Source organism: Littorina saxatilis, linkage group LG13, assembly GCF_037325665.1.
Source record: "Littorina saxatilis isolate snail1 linkage group LG13, US_GU_Lsax_2.0, whole genome shotgun sequence".
Lineage (NCBI taxonomy): Eukaryota > Metazoa > Mollusca > Gastropoda > Littorinimorpha > Littorinidae > Littorina > Littorina saxatilis.
Window position 1 is genome coordinate 13,044,104 of NC_090257.1, and position 19,813 is coordinate 13,063,916.

General features: G+C 40.9%; 1 protein-coding gene and 1 non-coding gene across 2 annotated transcripts; both read left to right on the forward strand.

The window, feature by feature from the left end:
• Nucleotides 1-7,617: 7,617 nt before the first annotated feature.
• Nucleotides 7,618-18,511, forward strand: LOC138983642 (large ribosomal subunit protein uL2-like). The gene is made up of 6 exons (XM_070356924.1): nt 7,618-7,782; nt 12,137-12,278; nt 15,715-15,933; nt 16,554-16,669; nt 17,161-17,247; nt 18,389-18,511. The coding sequence occupies exons 1-6, from the start codon at nt 7,645-7,647 to the stop codon at nt 18,464-18,466; spliced, it is 780 nt and encodes a 259-aa protein (XP_070213025.1). The 5' UTR covers nt 7,618-7,644; the 3' UTR covers nt 18,467-18,511.
• Nucleotides 10,515-10,584, forward strand: LOC138946455 (small nucleolar RNA SNORD37). Its single transcript, XR_011449319.1, has one exon. It is a non-coding gene; the product is annotated as a small nucleolar RNA SNORD37 (small nucleolar RNA).
• Nucleotides 18,512-19,813: the final 1,302 nt, after the last annotated feature.

Below are 19,813 nucleotides of genomic sequence, written 5' to 3' on the forward strand. Positions count from 1 at the left end.
TATTACACTAAATAATGCTTTATATAGCTATATAATAGGTTTCCGCTATATAATTCATGATTTGGTAAATAATACATTATATACCGTAAATAAAATATTATATACCGTAAACAATTCATTGTTTAGCGCATCGCGAAGCCGTTTTTTCTCTTGTTGTTTTTTTCCACGTGTTTCCGTGGATCCACGAGAGCTCTGTTGATTCTCAAACTGACCAATCAGACAACTAGCATCTGTACACTAATTAAAGTCCCATTGTTGAGTGTGACGAAAACTCGTGGTGACGATTTTAAAACATGTTGGGTCACGCATGGTCCAATCTTACATGGTCCAATCTTACATGGTCCAACCTTACATGGTCCAATCTTACATGGTCCAATCTTACATGGTCCAACCTTACATGGTCCAACCTTACATGGTCCAATCTTACATGGTCCAATCTTGCATGGTCCAATCTTACATGGTCCAACCTTGCATGGTCCAACCTTGCATGGTCCAATCTTACATGGTCCAACCTTACATGGTCCAACCTTACATGGTCCAACCTTACATGGTCCAATCTTGCATGGTCCAATCTTACATGTTCCAACCTTGCATGGTCCAACCTTGCATGGTCCAATCTTACATGGTCCAACCTTACATGGTCCAATCTTACATTGTCCAACCTTACATGGTCCAACCTTACATGGTCCAATCTTACATGGTCTAACCTTACATGGTCCAATCTTACATGGTCCAATCTTACATGGTCCAACCTTACATGGTCCAACCTTACATGGTCCAACCTTACATGGTCCAATCTTACATGGTCCAACCTTACATGGTCCAACCTTACATGGTCCAATCTTACATGGTCCAATCTTGCATGGTCCAATCTTGCATGGTCCAACCTTACATGGTCCAATCTTACATGGTCCAACTTTACATGGTCCAACCTTACATGGTCCAATCCTACATGGTCCAATCTTACATGGTCCAACCTTACATGGTTCAACCTTACATGGTCCAATCTTACATGGTCCAATCTTGCATGGTCCAATCTTACATGGTCCAACCTTGCATGGTCCAACCTTGCATGGTCCAATCTTACATGGTCCAACCTTACATGGTCCAACCTTACATGGTCCAATCTTACATGGTCCAACCTTACATGGTCCAACCTTACATGGTCCAATCTTACATGGTCCAATCTTGCATGGTCCAATCTTACATGGTCCAACCTTGCATGGTCCAACCTTACATGGTCCAACCTTACATGGTCCAACCTTACATGGTCCAATCTTACATGGTCCAACCTTACATGGTCCAACCTTACATGGTCCAATCTTACATGGTCCAACCTTACATGGTCCAACCTTACATGGTTCAACCTTACATGGTCCAATCTTACATGGTCCAATCTTGCATGGTCCAATCTTACATGGTCCAACCTTGCATGGTCCAACCTTGCATGGTCCAATCTTACATGGTCCAACCTTACATGGTCCAACCTTGCATGGTCCAATCTTACATGGTCCAACCTTACATGGTCCAATCTTGCATGGTCCAACCTTACATGGTCCAATCTTACATGGTCCAACCTTACATGGTCCAATCTTACATGGTCCATATATTTTATTGGACCATGTAAGATTGGACCATGCAAGGTTGGACCATGTAAGGTTGGACCATGTAAGATTGGACCATGTAAGGTTGGACCATGTAAGGTTGGACCATGTAAGGTTGGACCATGTAAGATTGGACCATGCAAGGTTGGACCATGCAAGATTGGACCATGCAAGATTGGACCGTGTAAGATTGGACCATGTAAGGTTGGACCATGTAAGGTTGGACCATGTAAGATTGGACCATGTAAGGTTGGACCATGTAAGGTTGGACCATGTAAGGTTGGACCATGTAAGATTGGACCATGCAAGGTTGGACCATGCAAGGTTGGACCATGTAAGATTGGACCATGCAAGATTGGACCATGTAAGATTGGACCATGTAAGGTTGAACCATGTAAGGTTGGACCATGTAAGATTGGACCATGTAAGATTGGACCATGTAAGGTTGGACCATGTAAGGTTGGACCATGTAAGATTGGACCATGTAAGGTTGGACCATGTAAGGTTGGACCATGTAAGGTTGGACCATGCAAGGTTGGACCATGTAAGATTGGACCATGCAAGATTGGACCATGCAAGATTGGACCATGTAAGATTGGACCATGTAAGGTTGGACCATGTAAGGTTGGACCATGTAAGATTGGACCATGTAAGGTTGGACCATGTAAGGTTGGACCATGTAAGATTGGACCATGCAAGGTTGGACCATGTAAGGTTGGACCATGTAAGATTGGACCATGTAAGGTTGGACCATGTAAGGTTGGACCATGTAAGGTTGGACCATGTAAGATTGGACCATGCAAGGTTGGACCATGTAAGGTTGGACCATGTAAGATTGGATAATGCAAGATTGGACCATGTAAGATTGGACCATGTAAGGTTGGACCATGTAAGGTTGGACCATGTAAGATTGGACCATGCAAGGTTGGACCATGCAAGATTGGACCATGCAAGATTGGACCATGTAAGATTGGACCATGTAAGGTTGGACCATGTAAGGTTGGACCATGTAAGATTGGACCATGTAAGGTTGGACCATGTAAGGTTGGACCATGTAAGGTTGGACCATGTAAGATTGGACCATGCAAGGTTGGACCATGCAAGGTTGGACCATGTAAGATTGGACCATGCAAGATTGGACCATGTAAGATTGGACCATGTAAGGTTGAACCATGTAAGGTTGGACCATGTAAGATTGGACCATGTAAGATTGGACCATGTAAGGTTGGACCATGTAAGGTTGGACCATGTAAGATTGGACCATGTAAGGTTGGACCATGCAAGATTGGACCATGCAAGATTGGACCATGTAAGATTGGACCATGTAAGGTTGGACCATGTAAGGTTGGACCATGTAAGATTGGACCATGTAAGGTTGGACCATGTAAGGTTGGACCATGTAAGGTTGGACCATGTAAGATTGGACCATGTAAGATTGGACCATGCGTGACACAACATGTTTTAAAATCGTCACCACGAGTTTTCGTCACACTCAACAATGGGACTTTAATTAGTGTACAGATGCTAGTTGTCTGATTGGTCAGTTTGAGAATCAACAGAGCTCTCGTGGATCCACGGAAACACGTGGAAAAAAACAACAAGAGAAAAAACGGCTTCGCGATGCGCTAAACAATGAATTGTTTACGGTATATAATATTTTATTTACGGTATATAATGTATTATTTACCAAATCATGAATTATATAGCGGAAACCTATTATATAGCTATATAAAGCATTATTTAGTGTAATAATACTATTTCAAGGCAAAAACAGTAAATAATAAATTATTTATCTAAATAATAAATTATTTATCTAAATAATAAATTATTTATCTAAATAATATTTTATTTAGATAAATAATATTTTATTTAGATAAATAATATTTTATTTACATATAATATTTTATTTATCTAAATAATATTTTATTTAGATAAATAATATTTTATTTATCTAAATAATATTTTATTTATTTAAATAACACTTTATTTACATATAATATATTGTTTAGAGAAAACGCGTAATTATTTATAAATAATGAGTTATTTACAAACACAATCTCTTATTTATGCTAAACAATGCATTATTTAGTGCTCTGGGCTCTCTTTTTTCTGTATCTGTAAATAATGCATTGTTTAATTTAAACAATGCATTATTTAGCTAAATAATGCATGATATAGCTAAATAAAGCATTGTTTAGCTAAATAACGCGTTATTTAGCTAAATGATGTGTTATTTAGACATCAAGAGCTAAAAGGGACTTTTGCACCATTCGGATTGCCATACCTAGGATGTTCTCAATTGGTGAGTGTTTAAATGAAAGGGTGTTTGTACTGTGTGTAAAAGTCTGACCGTATCTGTGATGGTTTACGGGAGGCTTACTCTGCCTTTAAGACAAGACAAGACGTCGCTGCTCACACCCACCCGTCGCGCCAAAGCCAGCAATCTGGATGCTAGCGACGTACCCTACAGATACAGAGATACAGATACAGAGATATTAGTTGTACATGTATGTACTTTTCTCTCACCGTTTTATTTTGTCGAGGTCCACACTGACAGTCCAGGCTGAGAGAGACACTGACAAAAAAGACACACGGACACAGTCAGACAAACAGACTCACCTCTCACCATTTCAGTTTCCCCAAAAGGGGTAAACACTGAGATTTCGTGTGACAAACACAGACAGACAAACAAACACACACACACACACACACACTGGCACACACACACTGCACAAACCGTGACACACACATACACACACACAAACCGTGGCACACACACACACACACACACACTCAGTGACACACACTGACGGCACACACACACAGAGACGGACACGCATACACACAGTCACGCACGCAAGCGCACCGGCACACGAGCGCACACGCACAGCCAAGAGAGAGGGAGAGAGAGAGAGAGAGAGAGAGAGAGAGAGAGAGAGAGAGAGAGAGAGAAACTAAGTTCTCACCTGACTTGTCCTATGAAGTTTATCCAATATGATCATTCAACATCAGTGTCAGTGCGTACTGCCGACTCATTACAACGAAGCAAGAATCGCAGATAATTTCACACGAAACAATTCCTTCAATTAAATCCTCAGAACAACACCACGTACACGAATCACTCACTCGCGGCTGTAACCTTCTGAGAACTCCACTGATCACAATCCAAAAAGCCCTCGCAAAGTCTCAGTCATGAAACAGACGACAATAACCGAAGGGAAGCAACTCTCGCAAAATATAATGACTCACGTGAGAAGTCCGCACTGGGGTGTTTTTTTTTCGATGTCTCAAGTTGACAGCGAACACACAAAAAGTGTTCCGTTAAAGGTTTCATTCCTGTAAGCTTGTCTGGTTTGTTTCTTGAGTGTTGTCACGGGTAAACAACATTAGTCATATCCACCTGCAAGTCAAGCTTAGTCTTTGCTGAGAAAAACGGACGCGTGAAACGACAGGGAAGGTTGAAAACAAAGTCAGGTTCGGGCACACATAAAATAACCCACCCACTCGTTTTGCTAAACTTAGATCTTTTCTTCCGCGTGAGAAAAATGTCCTCAAACGATCGCGACCCCGCGACCCCAACCGCGACTGACAGGTCACAGAGCACAATGCCTTGCTGACAGCACAGGCACAGGAATGTGGCCTAGTCGGATCATAGACACAGGCGCCGAGGGGACCTAGGCTATCTCTATGTCGAACTAGCCCTGTGGAACTGACGTCACATACTGGAAGAAGAGTGAACATTTTGAGATTAATTTAGTACGACGACAAATCTCAAACGGGGCTCATTCTGGAGACTGTCGTTGTTTGTTTGAATCCCACGTTGGCCGTTGATGATGGTAACTGACTAGCCTTTAGGGAGTTAAAAGAACGTCTGAGCAAACAAACAAAATCACTGACTAATTTGAGTCTGATGCGATAATTAGAAACGGGGAGATGTGGAAGTGGTAATTTTGGGTATGGAGGCTGGGGGGGGGGGGGGGGGGGGGTGGGGGGTTGGGAGACGACTGAGAGAGAGAAATCAAATCAAATCTTTTTTTTCGAGGGTTGTGGCATAAGCAATACAACGAGCTTTTTTTTTTCAACCAGCCCTCGCCCAGAGAGGGGACTAATCTAATCACATATTTACACGGATATTTTAGAGAGAGAGAGAGAGAGAGAGAGAGAGAGAGAGAGAGAGAGAGAGAGAGAGAGACAGAGAGAGAGAGACAGACAGAGACAGAGAGAGAGAGAGAGAGACACACGGCAGAGAGAGAGAGAGAGACTGAGAGAGAGAGGTGGGAGGGATTGACTGTGACTTTATTTTATACGGATAAAAGGTTTAGGGCAACAAATAAAACGTGAGGGTACAAATATACAGACAAGATTGAAGAATAACAAATTAAAAATGCGTTAAAAAAACCCATCAACAGAACAGTAAGAGGTAAGAACCATTGCAACAAAATAGTGAACACAAACACATTTTCACTCTGGCTACACCACTTTTACCTAACATTTAACTATTGCGCATGGCAACAGGACCTCTCACTGCCACCATTCTTACGAGTTCGCACACGTACACACTTATTGGATTTCAAACTCATGTAGTCTGGCAGCACGCACTTTGGCACACACACACAGACGCACTGTCACACATTCTCACTCTGGCACCGGACCAGACAGATAGACAGACACACGCACACACTGATTGACCAGAGTGGGATTCGAACCCACGACCTGGGACTTGCCGACAGTGTTGGAATACTGCGCTTTTATTCCCGAGGTCACTCTGCTCGCTTGAAATCGAAATGTTAAGGAAAATTAGTATATTTTAACGTTTTCAATACAATGAGTGAAGGTTCACCACAGAAACAATCACTGATGATAAACAAACATGGAGCGGCGCTTTGGCCACAGAGCGACTGATTGTCATAGTCTCGTCCGTTTGATCGCCCAGCTGTTTGTGTCGTTGACTGCAAAAGGTGGGCTGACAGATAGAAGGACAAACTGAGAGACCGACAAATAAAAACTAATTTTATACCGTCTTCTCGCAACTTAGGAAATAAAAAAAGCAGTTCCTGGAAGTTGGCATGTGAACCAACCAAGCTGGGGAGCGGGGTAACAAGAAAACCAACAAAATAACAAGAGAAGAATGAAAAAAAATACACACAAATAAACAAAAACTGTTTTTGTTTAAATGTGGCAATTAATAACTGCGTACCTGATAACATTATGAGTCAAAGACAGTGTTGCAAGTCACTGCTCGTTTTCACATAATACCTAAAAGAACACACTCATTAAAATGTTTATGGTAATTGGTATTGACTATTATATTCGAAACAAATAAAAGTGTGTTTCTGGCATGTACAGCTTGAAACTTATAATTAAATCAACGATAGTATCACCAACAACGGGGTCCTGATTTGGCCTATTATGGTCCGCTGGACCCGAAAAGCAACAGCTAACTAACTAACTAATCACCAACAACTTCATTACTCGTGTCAAACCCTACTTTCGCTTTCGGTAGACGTCAAGGGAAGTAACTGTTATTACATACTAAAACGTCACTTCCTTTTCCTTTCTTCCGGCCTCAGGTAATGTGGTAAAGTGGAACACTCTGTTATCAAAATCGAGTAAATCTGGCATATTCACAAAACCATCTTTCAATTTCTGTTGCATGAAATATTTAAGAGAGATATGATTAATACATTTTATAAGTAATTTGGTCGTAATACTGTTTAGTTTTTACGAAATGCACAATTTAAAAAGTCACTGTCGACACTCATTCTCATGTGAGCACCATGTATCGTGTTTGTAGTTTTTCGGAGTCTTGATCAACAGTTTCTCTCTCTGCATTGCCGAAACGACACAGTGTAACATGCTTTACATCGTCTGTTTTTTGTGAGAACAGTAAAATGCTTCGAATTACCTTGTTGCAGAACTTCTTCTATAAATCAACGAAGTGTGGGTACACCATTCGTTAAAGTCGGGTTACGATGGGTAGCATTTTCTTGTCATATTTTTGGACAAAACTGATGAATACCATGGATATTTGCAGATCAGAATGGGCCGAGTTATTCGTGCACAGAGAAAGGGTGCTGGGTCTGTGTTCAAGGCCCACACTCGCAACAGGAAGGGCAAGCCAGCTCTTCGCCCTGTTGACTTTGCTGAACGTCATGGATACATCAAGGGTGTTATCAAGGTAGGTGGAGAAATCAATATGCTACCTCTGTTTCATTCAAGGAAAGAAAAAGAATCTCCAGAGTATCTTTGTTGTGTGAAGGTTTGTCGTCCAACTGCAAGTCTTAAAATTTATCTTCTCTCCATTGGCATGTATACACATGGATTGTTACTGTTGGTAGCAAACTCCCAATAGCACCCCATGAAAATGACGTCAAGTGCTGTATGTACATCATTGGTATTGACGAGCTCTTTTGAAATGGAAATTCTTTTTTTGTTTTTGTTTTATTGTGTCTCAATCTCAAGCCAGTCAAGGTATGTCCAGACCTGTTTACACTACACATTGAGCGTAGTAAACTACGATTTTGGTCCCCAAACTACGCAACTACGCATGCTTGTCTTATACTACGCAAACGTTTCGTTTTGACTACACATTTTGAATACGCAAAAACGCGAGCGAGTTCCGATCCATAATTTGTACTAACCGGTTGTGTAATGCGTGCAAAACATGCCCGGCGCCCGCGAGAGTAGCGTAGTCAGTTGGTCTTGCTGCTGTTATTACAACTATCGTGGGCGTTTCAGCACATACTTTTCTGAACGCGGTCACTTCGTAGCTCATTCTTTCTGGAGGGAAAAAAATGGCTACAGCGACGAACACGGATTCAGAAGACTTTGGCGATCAACCGCCACGGAGCAAAAAAAAGAAGCTTGGTCAAACTCCCAGCAAGGCTTTTCTGCCAAAGTACTATGTGGAGCATCCATGCCTAGTTTCGTGGAGAAAAGGGAAGCATTTTGCCCACTGCACTGTGTGCAACACGGCTTTTTCAGAGAAGCACAGTGGGCTTTACGACCGTGTAACCGCCACAAGAAAAGCACTTCTCATGAGGAATTCGAGAAATCCCGACCAAAGCAGAGGAAAAATTGGACTGTTTTGTGAAGAAACCCGTGCCAGGGAAAGAAGACCAAGACAAGCTCACTTTTGAGAGATCGGTAACCAGAGCAGAGGCAATGACCTGCCATATTATTATTATTGCCGACGTAAACCTGTTCTGTTTATATGCAAATTTGCCTTCATGTTGATACACATACTCCCAGTCCCTACTTTTTGTGACTTGATGTTCTCAGATTGTCACAGGTCTTGAATAGGGGGTCCCACTGTATATGAACTGCATACCCCTCAACATAGCTTTTTTTTAACAAATGCATGGGTGAAACTTTTCCGCCTTAGGGCGGAAATCCGCCAAATGAAATTGGTCAAATAAAGAATTCCTTATTTTGAAAATCAATAAAAAAAATAAAAAATTTCGCCGACGATCCGATCTGTATTTTCTCTAACACAGTGACCGGACATCGCTGAATCTTTGTTTCCCTGAGCGCGCGAATTATCGGACTACAGCTTGGCATTTGTTATCATTGTTTACTGTGCAAATTTGTGTGTTTGAGATACCAGGAAAGGCCTACTTTTACCCTTAAAAAGCCTGATTTTTCGTTTTCTTCCGGGGGGCTTCGCCTCCCTGGGCCCCCTAAGAGGGCGTTGCCCCTGCACCCCACCGGGGCGTGGGCGGCCCCTGGACCCCGGCCTCATTTTCCTTATTTTTAATTCTGATCAGTTTCACCCATGCAAATGTTCCAAACTAGTTAATAATTTTTTTCTTTTCTTAACAAATAAACTTAATGCTTGGCTTGTATTTTTGTGGGGGCTTTGTTTGTGTTTGTATGAGGAGTATTGTTCACATTGTAATAGTTTTGTTTGGAGTGTTGAGTGTTTGTTTTAGTACGGTATAAGTAACTGTTCTGTTTTGCGGTTTGGGTTGATCAAATTGAAATACTACACATTCACCTGCCAAACTACACATTTGCCTTATTTTCACACCCAAAACTACACATGGTACATTTCAGGGGTAGGCAGGTCTGCATGTCTGTAGTTCTGCATCTTGTCTCCCTTGTCCTTTTCTCCTATGTTCAGTGTTTCACATCGCTCCCAATTGGGAGTTTTTTACGTCATGTTTTAAAAAAAAACGTCATGTTTTTTTAAGCTTGGGAGTAAAAAAAACGTTATGAAAAATTATTTGGGAGTATAAAAACGTTCAAGAATTTCAGATGGAAGTATTGGGTTTCGATATTGAGCAGTGTAGAAAAAGTACATCAATGTACTTTCAGAAGCAAACCCTATTTTAGTCGCGCTTGGACTCGCCGAGAGTCGACGGCCATGAACTGAAGAAGCTTCCCTAACAATGTGAAGGGGCAACAACCGAAATGCAATAACGAGTAGTTTCCCTTGACGCGTGCCATGTGCTTACGATCAAAATGGCGTCTAAAGGGGAAAAAAGTCAACAACATGCGAAATCTACCAAGACCGCATCGCTGGCTTCGTTTGGGTTTATACTTATAGTGCCTGCTACACAACCTCTAGCTCTGAAAGTGGTAATCGTACACACCATCGAATTCTCGATAAGTGGTATCGGGATTTTCCATGGTTGGCGAAAACAGATGAGGATGCGACGGTCCCAAATGCGTTGGTGTGTACGCATAGTTTTAGTTGATAGTTTTAACAAAAATCAATTACACTACAGCTGTGCATTCATGAAGGCTATTATTTTATGTAGTATTAATTAATACCGCAGCGCAGAAAAAAACTCCTTAACATTTGGATTGGGAGTAAAAAAACTTCTTAACTTTTTGCTTGGGAGTGAAAAAACTTGTTTTTTTAGGTTGGGAAACACTGATGTTTACCATAAGCAGGCAGATGTGGTTATCTATGATGAAGTAAAAATTTCTTCACTTTGACCTGAAGTTTCGTGTGGAGAACTTTCATTATCTGAGATAACTAATTCATTGAAAAGAGTTGAGATTGTAAATTTCACTTTTTGACAGATTTTTTTTTTTTTAAGTCAGGGTGTGTGTGGATGTAAATGTAGATTGCCTTCCAGCTACCATTAATATATGGGAGGGGATATAGCTCAGTTGGTAGCGCGCTGGATTTGTATTCAGTTGGCCGCTGTCAGCGTGAGTTCGATCCCAGGTTCGGCGGAAATTTATTTCACAGAGTCAACTTTGTGTGCAGACTCTCTTCGGTGTCCGAACCTACCCCCGTGTACACTACATTGGGTGTGCACGTTAAAGATCCCACGATTGACAAAAGGGTCTTTCCTGGCAAAATTGCTTAGGCACAGTTAATAATTGTCTGCCTATACCCGTGTGACTTGGAATAATAGGCCGTGAAAGGTAAATATGCGCCGAAATGGCTGCAATCTACTGGCCGTATAAAATTTCATCTCACACGGCATCACTGCAGAGCGCCTAGAACTGTACCCACGGAATATGCGCGATATAAGACTCATTGATTGATTGATTAATGTGCTCTTCTTTTTGTGATACATTTTCTCAAGGCATTTTTTGTGAATAACCTAACCTGCGTTCAAAAATCTTAAAAGACGAAACAGCCTTTTCCATCACAAAATTTTCCTTTTTACATTTAGTCAAAACTTGACTAAATGTTTTAACATAGAGGGGGGATCGAGACGAGGGTCGTGGTGTGTGTGTGTGTAGAGTGATTCAGAGTAAACTACAGGACCGATCTTTATGGAATTTTACATGAGAGTTCCTGGGTGTGATATCCCCAGACGTTTTTGTCTTTTTTCGATAAATGTCTTTTATGACGTCATATCCGGCTTTTTGTAAAAGTTGAGGCGGCACTGTCACACCTTCATTTTTCAATCAAATTGATTGAAATTTTGGCCAAGCAATCTTCGACGAAGGCCGGACTTTGGTATTGCATTTCAGCATGGAGGCTTAAAGATTAATTAATGACTTTGGTCATTAAAAATCTGAAAATTGTAATTAAAATTATTTTTTTATAAAATGATCCAAAATTACTTTTATTTTATTCTTCATCATGTTCTGATTCCAAAAACATATAAATATGTTATTGTCGGATTAAAAACAAGCTCTGAAAATTAAAAATATAATAATTATGATTAAAATTAAATTTTTGTAATCGTTTTAAAAACAATTTCATCTTATTCCTTGTCGGTTCCTGATTCCAAAAACACATAGATATGATATGTTTGGATTAAAAACACGCTCAAAGTTCAAACGAAGAGAGGTACAGTAAAGTAAAGCGTGCTATGCAGCGCAACCGCTACCGCGCTAAACAGGCTCGTCACTTTCACTGCCTTTTGCACTAGCGGCGGACTACGGTCATTGTGAAAAAATGCAGTGCGTTCAGTTTCATTCTGTGAGTTCCACAGCTTGACTAAATGTAGTAATTTCGCCTTACGCGACTTGTTTTTTTAATATTTTCAGACAATCACTTCCTTCAACGCCTTAAAAATGCAGATTTTGTGTGTGGCTAAAATTGCTTGTTCTCATTGCAGGACATCATCCATGACCCTGGCCGTGGTGCCCCCCTGGCCAAGGTGGCTTTCCGTGATCCCTACAAGTACAAGACCAGGACAGAGACCTTCGTCGCCTGCGAGGGAATGTACACTGGACAGTTCGTCTACTGCGGCAAGAAAGGTCAGAAAATACATTGATTTATTATATGTAGCGTTGGGATTCTGTGTTGGGCACGTTGTACAAAACGGTAGAGCAAAGTCTTCGATAGATTCTTAGACTGAGTGAGTAGGTAGAATGCCAAGCATCTGCTTTTAACTTTGAATTTTTTTATTTGTATATTTTTTAAAGTTCATAGCGACATGCAGACCTGCCTACCCTTACGATTTGGGCGCAATTTACTACGATTTTTATTCCAAACTACGCCACTACGCTTTTCGCGATGGAAATACAATTTTTAAGAAACCGAAAGTACGATTTTTTGCATGAGACATTGAAGAGTCTGCTCCTCCTGAAATCAAGATCAGGAACCTTCGGCACCAGGCAGTACAGCCAAGCAGAACTTGGCAGATTTAAGTCATGCTATTACAAGTCTTTGAAAAAGCCCTCTACCTCCAAATAAACTCTATGCTCATTCAGCAAACTTTTGATTACACTAATGGTGGAGCTGGTTATGTGCGAGGCTGATTTTTTTAGATGTGTGACCACATGACATATGTTGCTTTCGTCATCCTAGATTGTTTCAATCAGTGTACTGTGTAGTTTCCCAGTGCTGTGTTCTAGGGTCGTTTTGATTGACTTCACAATTTGAGAAAATCAATGACATTTTATTTTTGCGAATCAACTGAATATGAACAGAAAGTGTGCAGAAGAATGATTGTGTCCTGCAAGACTTTATGAACAACTATTTCTCCGTTGGAAGAAAAATGAGGATGTCTACAGGCAAGGTAGTGTCATATTCTTTATTTGGGTTCTCCTTTTAGTCACACCCAACAATGGCCGTTACTTTTGGCAACGAAAAACTACTCTTTCTACCACCAGATTACTCTTTTTGGCTGGGCTCATTACTCTTGTAATTTGTGGGGTAGGCAGGTCTGGACATGTTAAATTATCTGTTTATGGTTTTGAGCTGGAAATAGTTGAGGATTGAGTCATTCAGTCTTGTCATTGCCGAAAAGGTCCCTTTGTCGTTATCTTGTTTGTTTGGCATAAGTAAAAGATGTGGTTATCTATGATGAAGTAAAAATTCTTCACTTTGAACTGAATTTTTGTGTGGAGAACTTTCATAATCTGAGATAACTACTTCATTGGAAAGAGATCTTTGGCTGTTATCAGCAGTCTCTTTTTTCCTTATTTCTTATTTTTGTTAAATAAAATAGTTCTGCTCCCCTTGTCAGATGTGGCTGCCCATGAGAGACCAGGTAGTGCTCAGACTTGGAGCTTGATCGCATCCCCCGCGGGTTAGGGGGAGTCCCATATTGGTTGGGACGAGAAAGAATTTACCCGATGCTCCCCAGCATGTCGTAAGAGGCGACTAACGGATTCTGTTTCACCTTTTACCCTTGTTAAGTGTTTCTTGTATAGAATATTATTATTATTATTATTGTGATCATTTTTATGCGCCTAATCTAGATATAGCCCTAGGCGCTTACATATTAATTTCTGCCGTTTGAAATGGAATTGAATATAGTCAATTTTTGTAAAGATTTTAGTCAAGCAGTATGTAAGAAATGTTAAGTCCTTTGTACTGGAACTTGCATTCTCCCAGTAAGGTAATATCAGACCTGGGAACCCATACGATTTCGCCATATTTTGTACGCATGATTGTCGAGAATACGCTCAGTACGGTCAGTGGGAAAAAAATATGAGAAAAATTCCTAGACTACTTTTCTTCACAAGCCCATCCTGAAGCCGATCCAATATTTTGGCACATGATTACGTCACTATATTAGCCGCTGTCAAAAAACATATAATCGGATCGTGTCAATCAATCAAAACAACCAGGCAAACGAAAGTACGGTATTTGGCGAAATCGGCTCTGAGAATAAACAAGTGAAACAAAGAAGAAAAGTGAAAAAGTTTGAAGAAAAATATCACACACACACACAATTTCTAACCAATGTAGTCCACTACACATGTAGTCCCGCCCGGAATAAGCTTTTTTGGGATGATTTACGACTTTTGCGCACATTTCGAGCAGACGAAAACACAACATGGCGACTCTCGCTCCTCCAACTATCGCGAGAGACAAAAAAACGAAATCTCGCACACGCGAGATCCTGATACATCCGGTGTTTCTCTGTACGCTTGTCACGACGACTTGTTGACAAACGAAGATTCGCGAATGAAAGAGAAAAGCGCCGAGTCTTGAGTGGAGAGCTAATAAAGTACCGGTAATCGCTAATCGAGCGAAATGAAAATCCGCGGCAACTTCCATTAGGTGAATGCTATTCAAGTTGAGGTAACGTTTTAGCCGCATCTTTTTATAAGCTGCAATGCGATTTTTTTTTTTTAAAGTCGCGGCTTGTAGTCCGTCAAATACGGTACAGTTTTTGTCAGTAAAAAAATGAAAAAAGCATTTGTTTTAAATGTATAGGTAAACTTAATTAACGGTGTGACGGACGCGCAAACGAAGATTCGCGAATGAAAGAGAAAAGCGCCGAGTCTTGAGTGGAGAGCTAATAAAGTACCGGTAATCGCTAATCGAGCGAAATGAAAATCCGCGGCGACTTCCATTAGGTGAATGCTATTCAAGTTTAGGTAACGTTTTAGCCGCATCTTTTTATAAGCCGCAATGCGATTTTTTTTTTTTAAAGTCGCGGCTTGTAGTCCGTCAAATACGGTACAGTTTTTGTCAGTAAACTATGAAAAAAGCATTTGTTTTAAATGTATAGGTAAACTTAATTAACGGTGTGACGGACGCGCATGAGGCATGTTTTAATCATGGATGTGCAAACGCTGTGTGGAGTACGCTCATTTTTTTGAAAATACACCAAGTTTGTTTGAGAATACTCAAAAGTGCAAAACAGGGGTTCCCAGGTCTGTAATATATTGTACTACGTTGCAAGCCCCTGGAGCAAATTTTTGATTAGTGCTTTTGTGAACAAGAAACAATTGACAAGTGGCTCTATCCCATCCCCCCCCCCCTTTCCCCGTCGTGATATAACCTTCGTGGTTGAAAACGACGTTAAACACCAAATAAAGAAAGAAAGATATAACCTTCGTGGTTGAAAACGACGTTAAACACTAAATAAAGAAAGAAAGCTTGATCACATCGTGTCAGCTGTTATCTGTGTTGTAGGTCTGGCAGAGGACGTCTCTGTTTTGTGTGCTGTAGGACAACTTGTAGCTATCCCGTCGCATCCCTTTTTTTCTGTGTTTTGATTCTGGCAGCAGGCATAATAAGCGCTTCTGTGGTATTGCAACCCATAGCTCATTTTGCAAGGTGGCATCGGTGCTAATGATCACAGGCGCATTGTGGAATGTCCTTCGAGACCGGCACAGCTGTCAGCAATAAAGCTCAACTACTTTTAGCGTGACTTGTGCCTGTGTGTCTATTGCTTGAGGCTTACCCATAAGATTAGCGGAAGGCTGATTGCTGTTCTGTTTTGTTTTGTAGCCATGCTGCAGATCGGCAACATCCTGCCCATGGGCGTGATGCCTGAGGGAACCATCGTGTGCTGTATCGAGGAGAAGACCGGCGACCGCGGCAAGCTGGCCCGCACCAGCGGCAATTTCGGCACCATCATCAGCCACAACCCCGACACCAAGAGAACGCGCGTCAAGCTGCCATCCGGCTCCAAGAAGGTGGTGCCTTCATCCAACCGCGCCATGGTTGGTGAGTGGCTGTTCCATTCAAATACTCTGGCTGAGTGTGCAGTAGAAGAATACTTGACAATACATTAAACCTTATTGATATTTTTGTAAAAAATATGACATTTCAGTTTTCGCACAGATCTTGACAGTCATTGTTCACCCCGACAGTTAGCACGGAGAATGACTCAACCTGTGTAAAATGTGATATTTTGGTTAATAATACAAATGTATTGATCTATTTTGGTTAGACTTCCTTTTGTGTTTTAACAACTAAACGTGGATTTTTTTTTAGTTTCGGCCTGTTGCCCATGAGTTTTAGTGGGCCTCTGACATGCAATGGCTCATAGAAGAGACATTCAGTGTTCTATCAAAACATACACTCGATGGTGGAGTTTATTTTTAAATTGATTGTACCTCATCACACCTAGGTGCTCACTAAGTTTACATTCTGGTGTTTGCCAGGACAGTGCAGGTGATAGTTTGTGATGTTTTGAACAGATTTTGGAGAAGCACAGTACTGTAAAAATACATGTAGCATATTTTATTTTGCCTTGCCTTTGTCACCTGACATCACATAAACATGAGTTTAAGTGGTTAGGATTAGGTGTGGATGTAATTGTATTGTTGACTGTGTGTGTGCAGGTATTGTTGCTGGCGGTGGTCGTATCGACAAACCCATGCTGAAGGCTGGACGTGCCTACCACAAGTACAAGGTCAAGCGTAACTGCTGGCCCAAAGTCAGAGGTGTTGCCATGAACGTAAGTACCTGCTGCTCTGTCATTCTATTGTTTGTGGTGTGTGTATGTTTTGTAACGCCTCCTTTGTCTCGCTGTGGAGGTTTTTTCTACTTGGATGTTATTTAAACTACCATCATATTATATATGCCAGCCCATGTTGCTCTTCACCACCCTGGGAGTGGAGTTCAGCTGTGATTATAGTGGAGAAGGGCTGCACGTCTTGTGAAACTGAAAATACAGTGTGTAGTTCTTCAAGCTGTTTTGTGATTGGATGTAACCAGCGTATTGATTGTATATCCTTACGTTTGAGTCGGAGCAAAAATACCACACAAAAATCTGCTATGAGTCTTGAATCATTCTCAGGCGTTTGGGGTTATTTTGATTGTTGAAGTCCGGGAACGCAGAAGAAGAAGAAGAAGATTGTTGAAGGGAAGTAAGTGTATTCGCGTGATAATGTGGTTGTGAGTGGGTAGCTGTACAGCATATTGATGATGTACTTGTGTGTGTTCCAGCCCGTTGAGCATCCCCACGGTGGTGGTAACCATCAGCACATTGGCAAGGCCTCCACTGTCCGCAGAGACACCTCCGCCGGTAGAAAGGTCAGTATCTCTAGTGCTCCCGTCTCTGTGTGTGTGTATTTTTGTGTTGAATTAGTTTGTGTACGCGTTCACAAGCATTGTATTCGTGTTCCGATGGCCATCATTACTTTTTAGAGACTGCCTATTTTTATGAATATGCTTGTTGGAGATAGATGTAAGGTGGTGTTCATCCCGTTCTCAGTCTTTGATTTTTCTAGAATTTGAGCTTGTGAATCTGTGAAGCTGTGTGGAGACATTTTGACCAGACCGTATTGTCAATTTCTCAAAAAGGAAAAAGATGGCTGTTTAGTAAAGTGATGCCTGTTTTCCAAGGTTTTGATGCAATCAGGATTTTGTTTGACTTTTGCATTTGGCATATGTATGGTTGTGAAAAGTAATGTGTGGACTTCTTCAGTTTTTGAGTCACTTGAGAAAAAGTGACTCTATGTAATCGGTCAGTGTTAGTCTGTCCGGCCGGCCGGCCGGCCGTCCGGCTGGCCGTCCGTAGACACCACCTTAACGTTGGACTTTTCTCGGAAACTATCAAAGCGATCGGGCTCATATTTTGTTTAGTCGTGACCTCCAATGACCTCTACACTTTAACGATGGTTTCGTTGACCTTTGACCTTTTTCAAGGTCACAGGTCAGCGTCAAAGGAAAAATTAGACATTTTATATCTTTGACAAAGTTCATCGGATGTGATTGAAACTTTGTAGGATTATTCTTTACATCAAAGTATTTACATCTGTAGCCTTTTACGAACGTTATCAGAAAAACAAGGGAGATAACTAGCCTTTTCTGTTCGGCAACACACAACTTAACGTTGGGCTTTTCTCGGAAACTATAAAAGTGACCGGGCTCAAATTTTATGTGAACGTGACTCATTGTGTTGTGAATAGCAATTTCTTCCTGTCCATCTGATGCCTCATATAATATTCAGAACTGCGAAAGTGACTCGATCGAGCGTTTGCTCTTCTTGTTTTTCTAGCAAACCACTCATAGCCAACTTTGAAATTGAACTCGCAGTCAGCAACTTTTGCAAAGAAAGATTTATTGCACTCAGTGTTTTCCTATTTAAGTCTGAAGTGCCGTTTATTCGTGCCATAGTTATCAATGCTCAGATGCGAGTGAATGTGCTGACCCAATGTGTGTTGTGTTTCAGGTTGGTCTCATCGCCGCCAGAAGAACAGGTCGTCTCAGGGGTACTCGTGAGATCATCCAGAAGGGTGACAAGGAATAAATGCAGCAACTTTCCACTGTTAATAATAAACTGCGTGAAAGAGTTGCTCTTGTGTTCACCTAGTGATTTGTATGAGTGTGGTTTATTTGTGCTTGTGTGGCCTATCTACACCAAAAGCAAATCCAGTATCTTTGAGCTTAAGAAATCCAAAATAGAGACTGCCAACATTCAGAAGTAAAAATCAAGAAAGGTAAGTATTATTGACAAAACGATATGTTGCAGTCACAAAATATCGACAAATGTATAGATTCGCTTGTGACTTCCTAGCAAGCGGCCGAACATTCTGTCGAGCTAAGTGTTGTCTGCTAATTGTTTTTCTGTGCACTTAAAAGACCGTTGGGTAGATAAATTTGTGACTGCAACGTATTGTTTTGCCAATAAACAGTCGAACAACTTGCCTTTTTTTAAATTTTTAAGCTGAATAGATAAAGTAAATCAACTTTTACTCTTATCTTGCTGTTAAACTTGAAAAAAATCACAACCACTGAAATTAACTACAGCTTGACAGAAATACTAACCCAGTCGGAAAAACATATTCAAACAAGTTACAGCTGCATTATGATTTTCAAAAATATGCCCGATGTGAGTGACAACCATCCTCTGAAAAACGGATACAGTGGTACAAAGTTGGCAATTAATTATTATGCATTGTCAAAGATTTTTTTCTCAGATTGTGGATGTAATTGAAAAACCCCTATCACAATTTTTCCTGTTTTGAGAGAAAAAACCTTGCAATTAAGGGATCAAATATAACTTACGCATGGGTTGATATTTTCTTTAACACAATGCAATGACAGACTAAATGTGTGTTAAAACCGTCACTGTGCTTCCTGGGTAGTAGGAAACCCAGAGCATCACAAAAGTGTATAGATCTCCTAAACTATTGGGAGTTTAGGATTGAGACTTCATGTAATCCACAAGCACAATAGAACCATCCTATCGACCAATTCTAAATGATTATCTTTGTAAATAAACAATGGAATGACACATTTTTTGAGTCACTTGAGAAAAAGTGACTCTATGTAATCGGTCAGTGTTAGTCTGTCCGGCCGGCCGGCCGTCCGTAGACACCACCTTAACGTTGGACTTTTCTCGGAAACTATCAAAGCGATCCGGCTCATATTTTGTTTAGTCGTGACCTCCAATGACCTCTACACTTTAACGATGGTTTCGTTGACCTTTGACCTTTTTCAAGGTCACAGGTCAGCGTCAAAGGAAAAATTAGACATTTTATATCTTTGACAAAGTTCATCGGATGTGATTGAAACTTTGTAGGATTATTCTTTACATCAAAGTATTTACATCTGTAGCCTTTTACGAACGTTATCAGAAAAACAAGGGAGATAA

What these genes read in the sequence shown, in the direction of transcription:
- LOC138983642 (XM_070356924.1), top strand. Translation starts at nt 7,645, where the DNA reads ATGGGCCGAGTTATTCGTGCACAGAGAAAGGGTGCTGGGTCTGTGTTC. An exon ending in ATCCAACCGCGCCATGGTTG is followed by an intron (nt 15,934 to 16,553) that starts GTGAGTGGCTGT and finishes GTGTGTGTGCAG; the next exon opens with GTATTGTTGCTGGCGGTGGT. An exon ending in ACACCTCCGCCGGTAGAAAG is followed by an intron (nt 17,248 to 18,388) that starts GTCAGTATCTCT and finishes GTTGTGTTTCAG; the next exon opens with GTTGGTCTCATCGCCGCCAG.